The 17,538-nt window shown below is 54.5% G+C and overlaps 1 protein-coding gene across 1 annotated transcript; it reads right to left on the reverse strand.

Moving 5' to 3' along the window:
* LOC122123508 (L-gulonolactone oxidase) lies at positions 1 to 12,614 on the reverse strand. The gene is made up of 11 exons (XM_042697828.1): positions 12,465 to 12,614; positions 11,415 to 11,540; positions 10,168 to 10,262; positions 9,447 to 9,537; positions 7,026 to 7,211; positions 6,693 to 6,800; positions 5,690 to 5,766; positions 2,403 to 2,552; positions 2,081 to 2,245; positions 625 to 715; positions 1 to 129 (listed from the first exon to the last, which is right to left on the reverse strand). The coding sequence occupies exons 1-11, from the start codon at positions 12,612 to 12,614 to the stop codon at positions 1 to 3; spliced, it is 1,368 nt and encodes a 455-aa protein (XP_042553762.1).
* Positions 12,615 to 17,538: the final 4,924 nt, after the last annotated feature.

Consider the following 17,538-nt stretch of genomic DNA (forward strand, 5'->3'; position numbering starts at 1 on the left):
TCAGTAAAACACTTTCTCCAGGTAGGTATTCAGGAACATTCCGGTGGGGTCCAGCCTTTCACGGATGGCACAGAACTTGGGGAAGGCAGGGTACATTTTCTCAAAGTCCTTCCGGGTGCAGTTGTGGGCCTGTGGAAGCAGAGTCAACGGGCCTCACTGTCAGAGGCACAGGTCTGGAGGCTGCCTCTCCATGCTCCCCCCCTGTGAGCCTCTGTGACGCCGGCCTCCTAGAAGCACCGGGGCCCACGGTGTAGGGAGCCAAACAGAATGGGGGGGAGGGGGCTGGGAAGCAGAGCAGGAAAGGGCCAGGCCACCCTGGAACCCCAGTTTCAATGTGGCGGCTGTGATACACTTTGTGGGTGCCTGTGGTATCCTGCTCGCTGCTTCCTGTGAGAACCAGATAAAGCTACCAAGGGGACGTTTCTCATGGCAACCTCTGGGCTGGTAGAGCCACAGCCCTGGCGAGGAGGCCGGGGTCTGGGACAGGAGGTGAGGTCCTGGCATTTCCTGCCAGTCAGCCTGGGTGCTTAGAGGAACAGGGAGGACTGGCGCCCTCTGCTGGAGGCCACGGCACACAGCTGCGGCCCTCCGCTGCTGCTCAACAGCTCCGGCCTCAAGTCCTACCTTGGCCCAGTGGGGCCTGCCTCCAAACTTCTTCATGATGGTCTCGTAGGCCAACCAGTAGTCCAGCCGAGGGACGTCCTTGCCGTAGGGCCTGGAGTGAGGAGGAAACAGGTGGTGAGCCAGCCCGGCCCTCTCTTAGCACAGCGCTGGTGGGGGGTAGGGGAGGGGGGGGGGCAGGGAGGGCGGGCTAGCTCTGCCTATAGGACAGGGCAGCAGACACCACACTGGAGATCTTCAGTTCACCACGCCTCTCCAAAGGATTCTGACAATGTGTGCCCCTCCCATTATCTAATTGGAATCTGAATGTGAACTTGATCAACTCGTTGAATGCCTGGAAAAATGTGACCACACAACCTACTAGATGCTGCCAGTCAGTCTTCCTGGTGTGAGAACTGTTCATTAAAAAAAATCATATATGCATGTTGTGATGCATCCACACAACAGCTTTCCCTCATGTGGGTCTGCATTCACAGGTAGACAAGATAAACAGACCAGAACACCGCTGGGGTGTGAGCCTCTCCACACAGCTGGCCTTCTACCAATTAAGCCACTTCCCTCAGTCTTCCCAGGCTCTCCGAGGAGCTGTGCATCCCTGAACTGTCCCCTGGGCTCCTCAGAAGTTTCTTTTATTTGACTGAGATGCTTGAGATAACAGTGAGCGAGAGGAAGGTTGCTCTTAAGGATGTGAAAGGGAGGCAGAAGGAGATCTTAGAAAAGGGGAGAGATGGTGTCTAGATGCCAGGATCAGAAGGTGGCACCTGAGCTGGCAGTGAAAGGTTGGGAAAGTGGAGGGGACAGCTTCCACCTTGGTCCCGCCCCTCCCCGGCAGAGGGCCTGTCAGCACCTGTACATGATGGTCCCGCCCCTCCCCGGCAGTGGGCCTGTCAGCACCTGTACATGATGATCCCGCCCCTCCCTGGCGGTGGGCCTGTCAGCACCTGTACATGATGGTCCCGCCCCTCCCCGATAGTGGGCCTGTCAGCACCTGTACATGATGGTCCCGCCCCTCCCCGGCAGTGGGCCTGTCAGCACCTGTACATGATGGTCCCGCCCCTCCCCGGCAGTGTGCCTGTCAGCACCTGTACATGATGATCCCGCCCCTCTCCGATAGTGGGCCTGTCAGTCACCTGTGCATGATGGTCCCGCCCCTCCCCGGCAGTGGGCCTGTCAGCACCTGTACATGATGGTCCCGCCCCTCCCCGGCAGTAGGCCTGTCAGTCACCTGTACATGATGATCCCGCCCCTCCCCAGCAGTGGGCCTGTCAGCACCTGTACATGATGGTCCCGCCCCTCCCCAGCAGTGGGGCTGTCAGCACCTGTACATGATGGTCCCGCCCCTCCCCAGCAGTGGGCCTGTCAGTCACCTGTACATAATGGTCCCGCCCCTCCCTGGCAGTGGGCCTGTCAGTCACCTGTACATGATGATCCCGCCCCTCCCCGGCAGTGGGCCTGTCACCTGTACATGATGATGTTCATGTAGCAGCTGTCCCTCTGGAAGCAGGGGCTCAGCAGGATGTCATCACCCCTGGTGAAGCGCACCTCCACAGGGTAATGGGCCACCACCTTAGGGTTAGCTTCCAGCATGTTCTTCAGCTCCAGCAGGGCCTCCTTGGTCTTCTCTCTGCCCTCAGCCCAAGCCATCAGAATGCAGACATCAGGGTGGGACAGGGAAGTCAGATGCCTGGCCCCGGGTTCTGCCTGAGCTCCCAGCCTCCTCTGTGACAAGGCTCGGACTCCAGCTTGCCTCCTCCTCTTGGTGGCCTGGGACCCGACCCTACCTGGGGATGGCCCAGTCCTGGACATGCTGCTTGAAGCGGCACTCGTAGGTGAAGATCTTGTGGCTCACATGGCTGTTCTCTCTCTTGCGGGTGAATAGCAGCCAGAAGAAGAAGCGGTTGATCCAGGAGACAAGGAACGGCAGGAAGGTGCTGTGGGGCACAGGGCAGGGAGGCGGTGGGCAGGATGAAGGAGCAGATCACTGACACCTGGTATCCATTGTGCGCCAGGCACTGGGCTGGGGCCTTTCCAAACCTAGGCCTTGCTCTCGGTCGGGAGACCAACCAGCATGGCTGTGACTCCTTCTCCCGCTTGCTGGGTTGAGTCAGCAGTCATCGTTCATAACTATCTGGACAATTTTCAGTGTCTCGTCACCTGTCACTAATGTCTCTGTCTCAAAGCTTTACCAGCTTGTTGGGGCAAAGGGTACGGGAGTTTTCATTTCAGCAGGCTGTTGACAGATTAATTTCCAGGAACACTGTGGTATTCATCCTATTCTTAATTATTATATGAATTAAGAAGCTAATGGCGCTGGACACCAGTGCTGACACCTGTCATCCTGGCTACTCAGGAGGCTGAGATCTGAGGATGAGAATCACAGTTTGAAATCAGCCCAGGCAGGAGAGTCTGTGAAACGCTTAACTCCATCAAAAAGCTAGAAGTAGAAGTGTGGCACAAGTGATAGAGCTCCAACCTGGAGCAAAGAAAGCCAACTGAGACCGTGAGGTTCTGACTTCAAGTAGCAGGGCCGACACCAGAACAACGCGAAGGAGGTCTTCATCCCTGGGGAAGGGGGTCTGTTCCCAGCCACTCATCAACTGCCCTCCGTAAAGTGAGCTCATTTCCTCAATAGCAAATTATGGGTAAGGAATCACCCTCCAGGGAGGTTGCAGTGATTAAAAAGCGGCCCAGGAACTGATCCCATGGCTCAGTGCTTGGGATCCGATCAGCACTGGGCACATTGCAAACCATTGATGGTGTCTGCGGCTTGCTCAGAGTGAGGCTGAGACTCAGAGCCTTATAACCATGGAAAGGAAATGACAAAATGTCATCATCTCTGAGCCTGAGGGGGAGACCTGGGCTCACAGCATAGACAGGAACGGGCTGGCAGCATCGGATGCAGCAGAGGAGAGGTGTGGAAGTCCCCGGGCCCAGACCTCAGCTTGTGCCCTCTCCCCTTTCACCCCTTTTCTTTCAGGCTATGGCAATAAGAAGCCCACGGTCATTAGGTCAGGCTCTCAGAGACTGTGGAAGCTGTATTTGGTCACATGTGCAGGTGAATTCTCATCTGTAGATTAGTTGGCTTGGGTCACGCTGGGCTCATGTGCTCGAGGCTCAGCCCCTCGAGGGTAGCATTTCTGGGAAGAGATTGGCCGGTGAGGATGTTGATTTCATCACTGGATTAGCGCATTGATCAGTTCGTAGCTGAGCGGGCTGTTAGGAGGGCGGGCCTGGCAGGGGACTGCTCTGAAAGGCAGCTCTTTCCTCAGAGCTCCTCCGCCTGACTCTGCGTCCTGGCTGCCGTGAGCCAGCACTTCTGCGCACTCTGCCTTCTCAGCCATGAGGGTCTGCCTCCCCCTAGGCCCTCAGGAGTGGGGCCGGGGGTCATGCACTCATGTACTGGACCCATTGAAGTCAAGAGCCAAGGTAAATGTTTCTTTTTAAAAACTGACTGTCTTAGGTATTTTGTCACAGGAATGAAATATCATATCCTGACTAACACACTTGGAATCCATCCATCCATCTCTACTCATCCATCCATCTATCTCTCTCCATCCATCTACCCACCTATCCATCCATCCATCCATCCATCTATCTACCCATCTGCTTACTCATCTATCCATCATCCATCTCCATCCATCTACCCAACTATCCATCCATCTCCATCCATCCATTCATCCATCCATCCATCTACCCACCTATCCATCCATCTCCATCCATCCATCCATCCATCTACCCATCTGCTTACTCACCTATCCATCATCCATCTCCATCTATCTACCATCCGGCAGTGTGCCTGTCACCTGTACATGATGGTCCCGCCCCTCCCCGGCAGAGGGCCTGTCAGCACCTGTACATGATGGTCCCGCCCCTCCCCAATAGTGGGCCTGTCAGTCACCTGTACATGATGGTCCCGCCCCTCCCCGGCAGTGGGCCTGTCAGCACCTGTACATGATGGTCCCGCCCCTCCCCGGCAGTGCGCCTGTCAGTCATCTGTACATTATGATCCCGCCCCTCCCCGGCAGTGCGCCTGTCAGCACCTGTACATGATGGTCCCGCCCCTCCCCAATAGTGGGCCTGTCAGCACCTGTACATGATGGTCCTGCCCCTCCCCGGCGGTGGGCCTGTCAGCACCTGTACATGATGGTCCCACCTCCATCCATATTTCCATCTCCATCTACCCATTCATCTCCATCCATCCATCCATCTCCATCCATCTACCTACCCAGCTATCCATCATCTCCATCTACCCACCCACCCACCTATCCATCATCCATCCATCCACTCACTTATATTCATCTCTTCATATCTATCTATCCGTCCATCCTCCTTCAACACCCCCTTCCTTTCATCTCCATTGCCACTGCCACATCAGTCCTGGTTCCTGTGCACTTATGTAGCAATTCCTCCTCCATCTATCCCCTCTTTTCCCTTCCAATCTACTTGCACACAGCAGCTGGACAGCTTACATTATTTTAGACTAGACACAGTTTAGTGTCCTATTTCTATATCCAAAGGCAGGAAATTCATGCTGAGGGTGGCACTATTAATTTGAGTTCTTTTGTAGGAGTAAGTACAAAATTAGTTTTCTTTTTTCTACAAAGAGATAGCTTTCATTTAATCCTGGCTGGCTTCTTTAAAAGAGTCCATTGTTTGGGGCTGGGAAAGTGGCTCAGTGGTAGAGTGCTTGCCTTGCATGCATGAGGCCCTGGGTTTGATTGCTTAGCACCACATAAGCAGGAAGGGGCGCTGTGGCTCAAGTAGTAGAGCGCTAGCCTTGAGCTGAAGAGCTGAGGGACAGCGCCCAGGCCCAGAGTTCAAGCCTCATGACCAGCAAAAAAAAAAAAAGAATCCATTGTTCAAACTCCTACCCAAGGCTTCCACTACCCTTAAGATGACCCTCAGCACTCCAAGTGATCCTAATGCACCCCTGGGATGAGCACCTCTGTTTAGACCTGGGAGACAGACTCCATCTGCATGCATAAGGCTAAGGTGTTACGCTTCTGATGGGGAATGCATCCTCACCAGCGCGTGGCAGATGCTATGCAAAGGCCCCATTGTCTCCTACCTGGTCCACAGAAGGAACTCCAGTAAGTAGAATCCAATGGCATAGTCCCAAAACCAGCTGGCTGAAGAGGACGGTGGCTGAGAAGGAGAATTTGTCATTAGTTCAGCACGGGGCTGAGCTGCCTTCTGACCTGTTTCTCACAAGGTCCTCTTAGGGAGATGTGTTCTGGGAGTGGCTCCAAGCCGAGGAGGAAGGAAGGAAGAAGGGTACGCTCCCCCCACCCCCCAGGACTGATGAGGCCTTAGTCCTTGCTGTGCCGCTTTCTTTTCATGCTCTCTCTCTCTCTCTCTCTCTCTCCCTCTCCCTCTCTCTCTCTCTCCCTCTCTTTCTCTCTCTCTCTCTCTCCCTCCCTCCCTCTCTCTCTCTCTCTCCCTCCCTCCCTCTCTCTCTCTCCCTCTCTCTCTCTCTCTCTCTCTCTCTCTCTCTCTCTCTGTGCTCTCAATGATTTTGCACAAGATAAAGACATGCGCTTGTCCTCACTCTTGGTTCCAGCAACGCTCCTTAGGCTCTGTGCTGGCCCCTACACACAGCGGTTCCCTGGTCTCATGGGCATTTACACTGATAATAGCTTTGCTTTCTTCCACGAGGAGCAGCCTGCTTACTATGACGTGGGGAGGGCGGAAAGGACTCTTCTCTTCTGTTGCAGATTGGAGATGAGGGAAGTGCGAGGCTTTGTCAGTCTCTCCCGGCTGTCTGAGACTCTTCTCCATCCTGCTCAGTCCTGCCCGTATTTCTGTCCTCTGCCTTACGTCTAGCCTTCCCTTGGCTGTACCTCCACATCCCTCCTCTGGGACACACTGGCCCCACTTGGCTGCCTTCTTATCTTTCTTCCACACCTCTGGCCTGTCTGCCTCGCGCCTTGTACTCAGTGCTAGCCCCGGCGCATTGCCTGTTGGGGTGGCCTGAGTGTCAGCCACCCTGGGGGGAGAAGGGTGGCTGCAGGGGCGTGGGGTGCGGGTGGAGAGGGTCAGGGCTGGGCAGAGCTGGGTGTGGCCGCGGTCACCTTGTTAGTGTGGTCCTGGTAGATGATGCTGACATTCTCACTGTGCGGGAACCACAGGAAGCGGAAGTACTCTGACTTCTTCAGATGACTGTCCAGGTTGTCGAGGACCTGGCCCGGCCGGAGGGGAGGGAACAGACTGTGTTGGTCGTGGGAAGAGGGCGGGGAGCCCCGGAAGTGAGCCCCATCTTCTCACCAGCAGATGGGGCCACCCAGGGGAGTGGTTCACACCATCCCACTGGAGCTGGTTTGTCTCCAGGACCCCTCCTGATCGAGGAGGGGGTACGGAGGCCCAGTCCTCATCCAGAGGCTGAAGGGGGAGCCAGGGACCAGCACCTCCTTCAAGGTGGAGGGGAAGGACGTCTCGAGCAGGTGGAACTGAGGCACGCACTGCAGGGTGATGGTGAGGATGACGCCCAGACAGCCCAGGTGCACCCGCGCAGCCTGGAACACGTCCGCATTGCTGGACTCGGAGCATTCCAGAAGGACTCCATCGGCCGTCAGCAGGGTCAGCGCCACCACCTGGCCGTGGAGAAGAACCACACTTCACAGCCCTGGCCCCGACGCTGGCCAGAAGCTTCCCCCACGCGCAGGCTCGTCCTCAGAAGGGAGGCCACGCCCGAGGACGGCCAGGTGACAAGATCTCTCCTGGAAGTGCTCACTTTAGTGAGGCGAAATGAGGGCCTGTGGGCCTCTGGGTCATACCACCGCCCTAGGTTATGGGGTCCCCACAATCGGACTGAATCTGTCCCTCCTTGGTGACACAGGGTGGCCCCCAGGAAGGGGCCGTGTCCTCCAGACCAGCCACACCCAGTCAGAAACTGTGGGTCTCTGCAAGCCCTCAGCCGCTCAGCTGGAAATGGAGTTGGAAAACACCAGCGTCTCCCCTTGACCCTCCTCCCCGAGGGGACGGCTCTCATTGCTGCTTCAGCCCTTCTCCACGCTCCGCTCTTTGCTAATTTGGATGGAAATTGCTTCTGACATTTGTAGTTGGTGGCAGGGTGCTCAGGGCGAGAGAACAGTTACAGTTGAACTAATTCCGATTAACAGCGACCAAAGGCAAGAGGAGGAAGTGGCAGAAGCAGGGCAGGGTGGCCAGCTGGGGGAGAGAGTTTCTGCTTCGTGATGACTGTTTATGAAAGCTAGATCCAGAGCAACAGACGAGAGCTCACCTGGGAAATGCTTCACAAAAAGATCTAAAAGCCTGTGACGGGTAGGACTGTGTATTTATGAGAGGTAGGATCTTGGGCATGATTTGTGTGCATGTGGGCGTGTGTGTGCATGTGGGCGTGTGTGTGCATATGGGCATGTGTGTGTGTGTGTGTGTGTGTGTGTGTGTGTGTGCATGCATGCCAGTCCTTGAACTCAGGGCCTTGGTTGGTACTATCTCTGAACTTCTTTGTACAAGACTAGTGCACCACCATTGGAGCCACAGCTCCACTTCTGGTTTTCTGGTGGTTAATTGGAGATAACAGCATCAAAAACTTTCCTGCCCACACTGGCTTCAAATGGAGATCCTCAGCTGTCAGCCTCCTGAGTAGCTAGGATTACAGGCTCGAGCCACTGGGGCCTGGCTTTTGGGCATGATTTTTAACACCTCTGTCTCCTCCTCCGTGGAGAGGAGGAACAACAGGAATAAGACCTCAGAAGGTCGGCAAGGACCACATGAGAAGATGTCCTGGATCACCTAAGGGCCTGGTGCACGGCAGGTGCTGCTCCTTGCGGTCACAGCTAGAATTTGAAATGTTTCCGAGGCTCCTATGCTAAAGTCTTGGCTGCATGCTGATGGATTTTGGGGAGGTGATGGACTCACAAGGGGTCCAGGCTCATCAGTTAGCTCACCCACATCTCCCGTCGGTATCACGGGTAAGATCTAACGGCCGGCCCCACTTTTCCCATCAAGCCTGCTCATCTAGGCTTGCAAGGAGAAGTGGCCAGTAAGTTCTGTGTGCACTTTGATGTGTGGTCTCCCCAAAGGACTTTCCTCCTCCGTTGATCATGGGATCAACACCAGCTTGATATGCGAATCCTGGCTAGTGGTCGACGACCCAGGGCAAATCTTGTGGGGCGGCTCTCAGGCTGCTTCACCTCCAGTTACCACTGCGCTGTCTTGGAAAGCCAGCCCCACTGTGAGGAGCCGATGGCAAAGCCGTGGAAGGAGTCCATATGGGGCCCTTCCTACCCAGTAGAGAAAGTTAAAGGCCCCGCCCCTCCTTTTTCTTTTGCCCTCAACAAAGGTCGTTGCTGACAAGGACATCTTGAGTCACTCATGGCTGGCCACCACTTCGTGTTTTGTACCTGTGATCATACCTGATTGATTCTCTCTCTCCACGGGCTGGGGATGGAACCTAGGGCCTTAAGCATGGGAGGGAAACATTGACCACTTGAGCCACATCTCCAGCTCTTTTTGTTGTGTTCAGTTTTTGCGATGGTGTCTTGCTAACGTGGCCTGGCCTCTGCCTTGTAATCCTTCTCCCCCGACAATGATGGGTGTGCATCCCCACCCCCGGCTGAGTGGACTCTTCATTTGAACTGGCAACATTACAGCAACAACATCAGGAGACTTTAGGCAACACAACTGCGTGATTGTATCCCATGAAAGGGGGTGCGAGGCTTGAGTCCCAACCTGGGTCTCTTAGCTAGTCCCTCAAGCTGGACCCTTGCGGACAGTGGCGTTGAGGGAATGCTGTCTGGGGGCCGAGGGCGGAGGGGCGCGTGGCGCTGGGCCTGAGCCGCCGGTGGAGGCTGCAGACTTACCTGGGTGGGTAGGATGCCATGCTTCACGCCAGTGTTGTGCGTCCCAGTCCCAATAACGCCCCCTGCCGTCACATCCGACACAGCTCCCAGGCTATGGGGACAAGAGGGAGAGCAATTAGACTCCCCTGGATGGAGTAGGTGTGGGGGGGCCTGAAGGGGAGAAGGGTTTGCTCAGCCTCTGCCCGCAGCCTCACCCCACATCTCCCCTAACCTTGCAATATGAGCGAGTGGGAACACAGGCCAGTGTCGATGGAGGCCTGGCTGAGATGCTCGGAGGCCCTAAGACCCCTTTCCGCAGGAAATCCCTTGGTACTAAACTGAGCTAACACTGATGCTTCCTTCTGAGAGGACAGAGCAGCCTCGGGCAGGGGAGCCGGAAGCTCTCCTGACCCTCTCACAGCTTACTTGGCACGGCCTTGTGTTTTGATCTCCAGCTGGTAGCTGTAAAGGTGTAGAAACACTCTGTCCACGAGAGCCCCACTCTGTCTGAGCCTATTACTGAATGCTCAGCCTCGGTTGGGTGCGATTCTTGCTAATTCCGTGAAACACTCCCTGAGCCCACAGAGGATGGGTGATAAGCACCTTGATGAGGAAGACGGGTTCCTGAGAAAAAGGTTCCTCTGAGAAATTCCCACCAGCTGGGTCCTCCAGTGTGGGGCCAATGCTAGAACAGGAGGTGCTGTCCCGCCCCGCCCTCCGTGACGGGAGAGAGGGCTCTTACTTGGACAGGGACAGGCCATGCTTGTCCAGCTGTGGGTGCAAGTCAGCGAGGAGAATGCCAGCCTCCACCGTCACCTGCTTCTTCTCCTTGTCCACCTGCAAGAGCCAACGCAAGCTGGGAGGAGACAGGCTACCCTCCCCCCGTCCCCCCGTCCCCCACAACCAGGCTCTTCAGGCATGTGTCCATCTCCTGTGGTCAAAAGGATGCCCAGCCTGGAGACGTGGGGTTTCAGGGATGCTTTATGCAGATGTTTGCAAGTCCAGGGAGGAGGGTCACGTGGCACGGGAAGGGCGGGGCTTTCTGCAGGCTACTGGGCCCTGGGTCCAGCCAGGTTGGGATGGTGAAGCTAGGCAAGGGAGGCAGGAAATGAGCCTCAGGGCCTTCAGGGTGTCGGCTTCTCTACATGGAGTGGCTTTCTCCCCTTGCTCTCGCAGTGGGACAACCTGCACCTGTGCAAAGGCTACGATGCCCAGGGCAATGAGCAGACACCTAACTTCTGCCTGGAGCCTGCGGTGCCGACTGGGTGCGGTGTCACGCCCCGCCCGGCAGTGCCCAGGGCCGCGGACTCCTGAGATCCAAGAACTTGAAGGCACTCGCCCAAGGTCACCCAATGTCAGCGGCAGAAGCCAAAGGAGAGTTTGACTCCACGTCCATCTGACCCGGGACACAGACAGAGCTGGGGAAAATCGATTGCTGGCGCCCAGTCCTCACTAATTAGCAATCAGAGTTAATGACTGCCACAACTGATGCCTTGGCTAGGATATCTTCCTAAGAGGCAGAAATGGTCAGCTTGAGCAAATGAAGAAAACAAGAGAGGAACGCTGATCCCCGCTGGTGGGCTGCAGGGAGGGGAGTTTACCCAGCAAAACCTACAGCTCAGGGGAGGCTAGGAAAAGAATAACAATGCCCACACGAGGAGCAGGCTCAGTCCTAGATCTATGTCCAGCTGAGTCGCTGACCCTCTCTGACTTCCCGTCTCCATTTCTAAATCAAGCTGGCCCCACTTGGGGCTCTTGTGGGTTCGTTGTGAGTGGACCTTTTGGGAGTCGGATTTTCTACTCCGGTTCTAGCAAAGGGGAGAGGAGGCTCTGGGAGAGAGCCTCCATGGCTGTCGGGGTTAGGCAGACCCAAGAGGCAGCCTGGGCAATCCCAGAGGAGGGCTCAGGTGAGGGTGCTCAGGAGTGGGCCAGGAATCAGGGGGTTCTCAGGGAACTGTCCGGGGTGGGGGCAGATAAGGGCAGCAGCACCTTCAGGACCCGGTTCATCTTGCCCATGTGGATCATGAAGCCATCGGTGCAGGCGATATCGGAGGGTGAGTGACCTCCACCCACCACCTTCACCCGCTTGTTCTGCTGCCTGGCCAGCGCCAGCACCTGCCAAGACAAGGAAGACAGTGGGAAGCGGGCCTTTCTCAGAGAAGCCAGAGAGCCTGCAAGGGCCCGGCCCAGCCTGAAGGGGGCGTAGGTGCCCCAGGCCTCAGAGACCCTGCCTGTTGAGCTCGGACCCCAGTACTTATCATCCATCCTATCAAGTGACCACCACTTCTGGTGGTTAGTGAAGATGAGCCTCCCGGACTTTCCTGCCTGGGCTGGCTTTGAACCACAATCCTCAGATCTCAGCCTCCTGAGCAGCTAGGCTTATAGTTGTGAGCCACCAGTACTGGCTTGCTTTTCTTTCTTTCTTTCTTTCTTTCTTTCTTTCTTTCTTTCTTTCTTTCTTTCTTTCTTTCTTTCTTTCTTTCTTTCTTTCCTTCCTTTCTTCCTTCTGGCTTTCCTTCCTTCCTTCTTTCTTCCCTCCCTCCCTCATTCCCCTCCCTTCCTTCCTTTTTTCCTTTCTTTTCTTTCTTCCCTCCCTCCTTCTCCCTCTCTCTTTTCCTTTCTTTTTTCTTTCTTCCCTCCCTCCTTCCCTCCTCTTTCCCTCTCTCCTTTGCTCCTTTCCTCCCTCCCTCCTCTTTCTTTCCTGTTTTTATTCTGCAATACTGGGGCTAGAACCCAGGCCCTCGCATGCTCTCTCCATGGAGCCATGCCCAGTCCTTCTGTTTGTGTTTACGCCTCAGCTTCTCAGGCTGGCCACAAAACCTCCGGTCCACATCCCACCTGAGCACCAAGGCTTCCCAGGGCCGGACAATGCCTAGAGTTCTGTTTCTCCGGTGTCTATTCCAGGCAGTAGGTAGCGCTGGAGATGATGGATGCCTGGTGTCACATCAAGTTACCCCATCGCTCTCACTGCTGGTTCCCTGCTCATGGCCTCCGGGGCTGGGCGTCTGGGCCTGGTGAGCTCATGAGATGAACACTCACCTCTCTGATCTCTTCCACGGATGTGGGCTGGTAGTACATCTCTGGGCAGCAGCCATACGTCTTCGCCCAGTTTTGGAACTGGACTCCTTTGTGTCCGTGGACCTGTATCAGGCAACAAGCCAGGTCTGAGCAGGCAAGCATCCGGGTCATGTCCGAATTCCACCCCACACCCCACTCATGGCAGCCAGCCACAGAGCGAGGCCCAGCTCCCCTTTGCCCTCAGCTGTCAGGGCAAGAAGAAGATCAAAGCACGTCGGAAGCTCTGAAGCCACGTGGGGCCATGTCGGGCCATGAACAGACCACACGGAAAGCTCTGTCCATTCTTAGGCCAAGATGAGGTGAGGGGTGGGGCCTGCTGGATGTCTTGCTCAGGGCCGGGTAGAAGGACTGTAGCTGCCCAGGGGAGCCCGGGGCTGGGGCTGGTCGGAGCAGCTCCAGGGCAGGGCAGTCCCCTGATTTCTAAGCCTCAGCTTGGAGTCCCGGGCCCTTTGTTGGACAGATACTACGTTGGCCTCTTCTCTGTCTCATACCTAACTTAGGCCTGGTAGTAGTGAAACTGAATAATGCTAAAAGTAACTTCCCCAAGCTCACACAAGACGACACAGGAGTCCAGCCCAGGCCTGTGCCTCCCAGACCTAGCCTAGCACCCCTGCACCTCCCTAGAGCCTTCACTCCAAGAGGGTGCCCGTGGCCTCCCCAGTGCCCCCCAGGGCCTCAGGCTTGGCTCAGTTTTATCTCCCCACACCCAGCTTCCAGGGCCCGCCTGGAGCTGTACCCACTGGCCACCCCACGGGCCCTACCATGGCTCCAGCAGTCAGTGGCCTTGGCTGGCTCTGGCTCTCTTCAGGGTCAACGCTCTGGGCAGCAGGAACAGAGATGCGTCCACCTTGGGGAGCGCAGGCCGAATGGGCCGTCACAGCGCGGGGTGAGGGGCTTTGGGCGGGAGGCAGGTAATCAGTGCCGGGCCAGGCTCCGCCCCCAGGACAAGGTCACAGGACTGACTGCGGCTGGGCCCTCCCTTGCTCTGGAGCCCCGGGCAGGCTAGAGGGCCCAGAAAGCCATTCCTAAGAGCTGCAGAGTCTCTGAGCCCAACCCTAGAGATCCTGGAGCCAAAGAACACTGCCAGCCTCAAAACTGGATCCTTGACACCAAGATCAGGAGGGCTATGATTGAGGAGTCAGCGGGGGAGGAGGGGCCGACACCCCCAAGGTGGGGCCTATTAGAGCAGGGTGATCCCCACCAGGAAGACACAGAAAAGGACCCCGGGGCTGCAGGCTTTGTCTTCTAGAGAGCCCTGCCCTTCCTCAGATCCACACACGGAGCAAGGCTTTGCTGTAGATGCCCCTGGGTTCCTAGCTACACTTTGCCAGGTAACCACCAGGGACCTGCCTCTTCTTTCATACACTGGGACAAGTTGTGCTTAATTCCTGAGATCAACATGCAGGGTGCAGTTGCTTTGTGAGAAGCACTAGCCTGGGACATGGTCAGTACTGGAAAGGGTAGCTAGTGCTTACCTCTGTGCCCAGTGGTGAGTTTGCCAGTGTTCTGAGCTCCGGGACACTGATTCCAATCCCTTAGCTCAGCCAACTCTTCCTGCAGAGATGCCACACGCCCTGCACACTAATGCAGCAAGCCAAATGAAAAGGTGCTGAGCACCCAGGATAGTAGATCTTTCCAAGCCAAGAGCCAGTGTCTGGGAAAAGCCTGAGCCACGGCTGACGGCTCTGGAGGAGAAACAGCTGGGCACTGGCCACGTTGCACATGAGAAGTCCTGCCGAGGGGGTGAGAGGCACACCTGTGTGTGTGCATAGGCACGTGAGCAGTCACATTCACCAATGACACACTACGAGGTGAGTGAGGGTGGTGGCCTTGGTCTTACAGGGTGACAAACATACTGGAAAAGTGGCAGTTAAGACCAGTCTTTAAGGTATGAAGTTAAGGTCGAATACAAGGAGAGAGGAGATCTAGAAGTCAGTCATTCTTAGTAGAGACACTACTAGGAAACCAGGGTCAAGAAGACTAAGATCACTAACACCAAGTGTACTAAGACAGGGCAGTGTAGAACCAAACTAATGACTTTTCTAGATAACAGGGAGCAGGTTCTAGTTGGTAAGGGGCCAGAGCACATGAACACGAGAAACATCCGTGTTCTATAACAACCTTGATTCTATCAGTGTGCTAAAAATCACGTAAAAGATCTGAGAAAGGAACAAGACCCATGGAATGATGCAGCACAGGTAGATGAGGAGACAGGGAAACAGTAATTTTTGACAAGTATCAACGGGGCAAGACTCAGAGGTAAACATGAGAAAGCAGTTAAGTTTTCCTCCCACCATGCCCTCTTCTAGAAAGTAAGTCAGGAGACTTCAGAGGGGCCAATCTGCCTTGTCCTTTGGGATGGTAAAGAGCTGAGAACTCTTTCTTCTGGACTGGGTAAAAAGGGGAAGGGTAATAGGTGTGTCTAGCACAAGGAAGTCCTGCAGGGTACCTGGGTTTGGGGTGGGCCTCACCCATCCTCCCCACCCCAAGTCCTGGTGTAAGGATTAGGAGTTGCTAAACTGCTGTGTTTAGCTCAGGAGGAAAAGCTTTTGATTGTTGGACTTCCATTTCCTGCCAGGGGATGCAGGGTCCTAGGAAATATTTCTCTTGTTTTCTACTTCAATGAATCTGTGCTAAAACTTTCACCTTGACCTGAGATGCCCTGAAATGCTTTTCATGCATGGATCTCAAGGACCTGTGATTTGGCATGAACTGGGGGGCTGGGACTGAGGCGGAGCCAGGACTCCACGTCTGCATACAGTGAGAAACCCAGTCTCTTCCCACACCGTAGGGCATCTTTCCTTTGTTTGAGTGGGTACGGGATTTCTGTCCCTGCGTGCCACCTCTCTCTGCTAGGACAGCAAGGCTAAGGTCTGCCTGATGGAGCTCGGGACCCTCGGGTGGGTGGCAGCCTCGCCAGGGGGACTTTGCTCTGGTGCTGGTAGCAGCCCAGTGCAGGTTGTCTGCAGGCCCTTGAAGGGGGAAGGGAGGGGCCACCCAAACCTTGGGGGAGCAAGGACAGTGTGTCCAAGGGGGGGGGGGTGCGATGGACCAGCTCGGCCGGAGCACTGGGACCGACGGGACAGGGATCTCGGGATAGGTGGGCAGGGAGTGGGCGAAGTGACAAACAGACACAAACTCAAAAGAGTTGCATCTGAGTGTATCTTTATTGAGGAGAATTAACATTTTTATACAGTGTGTGATTGTGACAGATTCTTTGTTTATTTAAGCATGTAATCAATTTTTTTAAAGGCAAAGCATTGATGAATTATGTGAAAATTGATGACTATCCCGCCAACTGTTTAAGCTAAGTGGTGCGAAACAAGTCTAGCATATTGTTTAACAGAATGCGTCATCTATTCAGCCTTTTTATGTTTAATAATTAACAAACCTAAGACAGGGCTGTACTTATATTGTACTCTTTTTATTTTTATTTTTATCCAACTATTTTCAACTTTATAAGCTCCTATATAAGGAAATGGTTCTTGGTTGGTTCAGGAAATATGTTACTAACTTTATATTTTGTGTGAAACCACCATCTATTCCCTATAACGTAAGTTGGACTAAACTTAATCATAACTGTTGGGAGAATCTTTCTTTTTCTTTTATAATCAGAAGTCCCTTCTTTTTTTTTTTTTTTTTGTGTCCGGTCGTGGGGCCTGAACTCTGGGCCTGGGCACTGTCCCTCAGCTCTTCAGCTCAAGGATAGCATTCTACCACTAAAGCCACAGCACCACTTCCAGCTTTTTTTTTTTTCTTTTTGCTTATGTGGTGCTCAGGAATCGAACCCAGGGCCTCAGGCATGCAAGGCAAGCGCTCTACCACTGAGCCACCTTTCCAGCCCAAGTCCCTTCTTTTTTAGAACTCTCTGAACTACTGGGATAACTCTAACTTAGTTTAATTCATTGATTTTGTCTGTTGGACATATCTGGAAATTTTAAGTCTCTATATTTACTATGCGTGAGCTGCAAAACCGCTTGTGAAGTTGTAGGAGTTTCTGGAGGCAACGTCACATCAGATGATAGATTGATTGGGGCATTGCCCACATTTAATCTTTGGTCTTAGTCTTTATTACTTAGAGAAGCTGTCTCTATTGGACTGGAAAGATACAACATGCTCTGTTTGTGGAATAGAAAAATAGCCAAAACGAGAATAAAGGCAATGAACGTACAGCCAAGAAGAAGATAGTAAGAATAAAGGTAGAGGCTATAAAGGTGCAGGCAAGTGTATGGGAAGCCTTGAACCAACACCCCCTTCCTGGGGGCATGCTTCCTTGAAGCTCTTTGTCCAACGCAATCTCTCACGCAGACTCCGCAGAAGGTGGCGTGGCACCCACTGGTCACAGAAAGATGTCCACTCAGCTGGAGATACCAGGAACCACTGGAAGTGCAGAAACTTAAGCGTTTGACCTTGTTTCTCTGGCCAGAGACTATTCATTGAATTTGCAGCCCCTTATTCTGGTGCCGATGTCAAATCAAAAGCCATCTATCCACCACAGGCAGCTTTATGGAAGTGTTCCGCCCACCTGCGCCGGCCTCTCTTTGCTGAACCCAGCTAAGGACTCCTTGCAGACACATCCTCATGGCTGCTTTGCCTGCTGTGATCTCTGCTCCTTTCCAAATGCTTGCTTCGGCAGCTTCCCCTCCATTGTGCCTCTTGGACTGTGTTCCCATGGTGGTTGGATTTTGAGCTGCTTGTTAGAGGAGGAAACAAGGGTTGTTGTGTATAATGGCAGGCCTGAACTGGCCTGGAGGCAGGACAGACGCTCTCCCAGGTGGGACTTGTCAGGGCACAGGGCAGGCATTCTGCCACTGGGCCCTGGGTCACTGTAGTGAGCAGCAGTCACACTGGAACTTCTGTTTCTCAGAGAACAACGGGTTAAGTCTGACCAGATTGTCTTCTCTAGGGAATCCGGTTCTCCACCAACTCCTGGGGGATGCCTGGGGCTTGAGTCTATGCCAGGCTCCACTCCTGTCCAGAACCTTTCATTCCAGAAGTTTCAACCAAGTATATGTGGCATGCAAGTAAATGTGGC

Source organism: Dipodomys spectabilis, unplaced genomic scaffold (assembly GCF_019054845.1).
Source record: "Dipodomys spectabilis isolate Male_0828 unplaced genomic scaffold, ASM1905484v1 ptg000229l, whole genome shotgun sequence".
Classification (NCBI taxonomy): domain Eukaryota; kingdom Metazoa; phylum Chordata; class Mammalia; order Rodentia; family Heteromyidae; genus Dipodomys; species Dipodomys spectabilis.

Excerpts from the sequence above, each read along its gene's own strand:
- LOC122123508 (XM_042697828.1), bottom strand. The coding sequence starts at position 12,614 with ATGACCCGGATGCTTGCCTGCTCAGACCTGGCTTGTTGCCTGATACAG. Across the intron at positions 7,212-9,446 it reads ATGGCATCCTACCCACCCAG|GTGGTGGCGCTGACCCTGCT; the intron begins GTAAGTCTGCAG and ends CTCCACGGCCAG. Across the intron at positions 2,246-2,402 it reads CAGGACTGGGCCATCCCCAG|AGAGAAGACCAAGGAGGCCC; the intron begins GTAGGGTCGGGT and ends GGCTGAGGGCAG.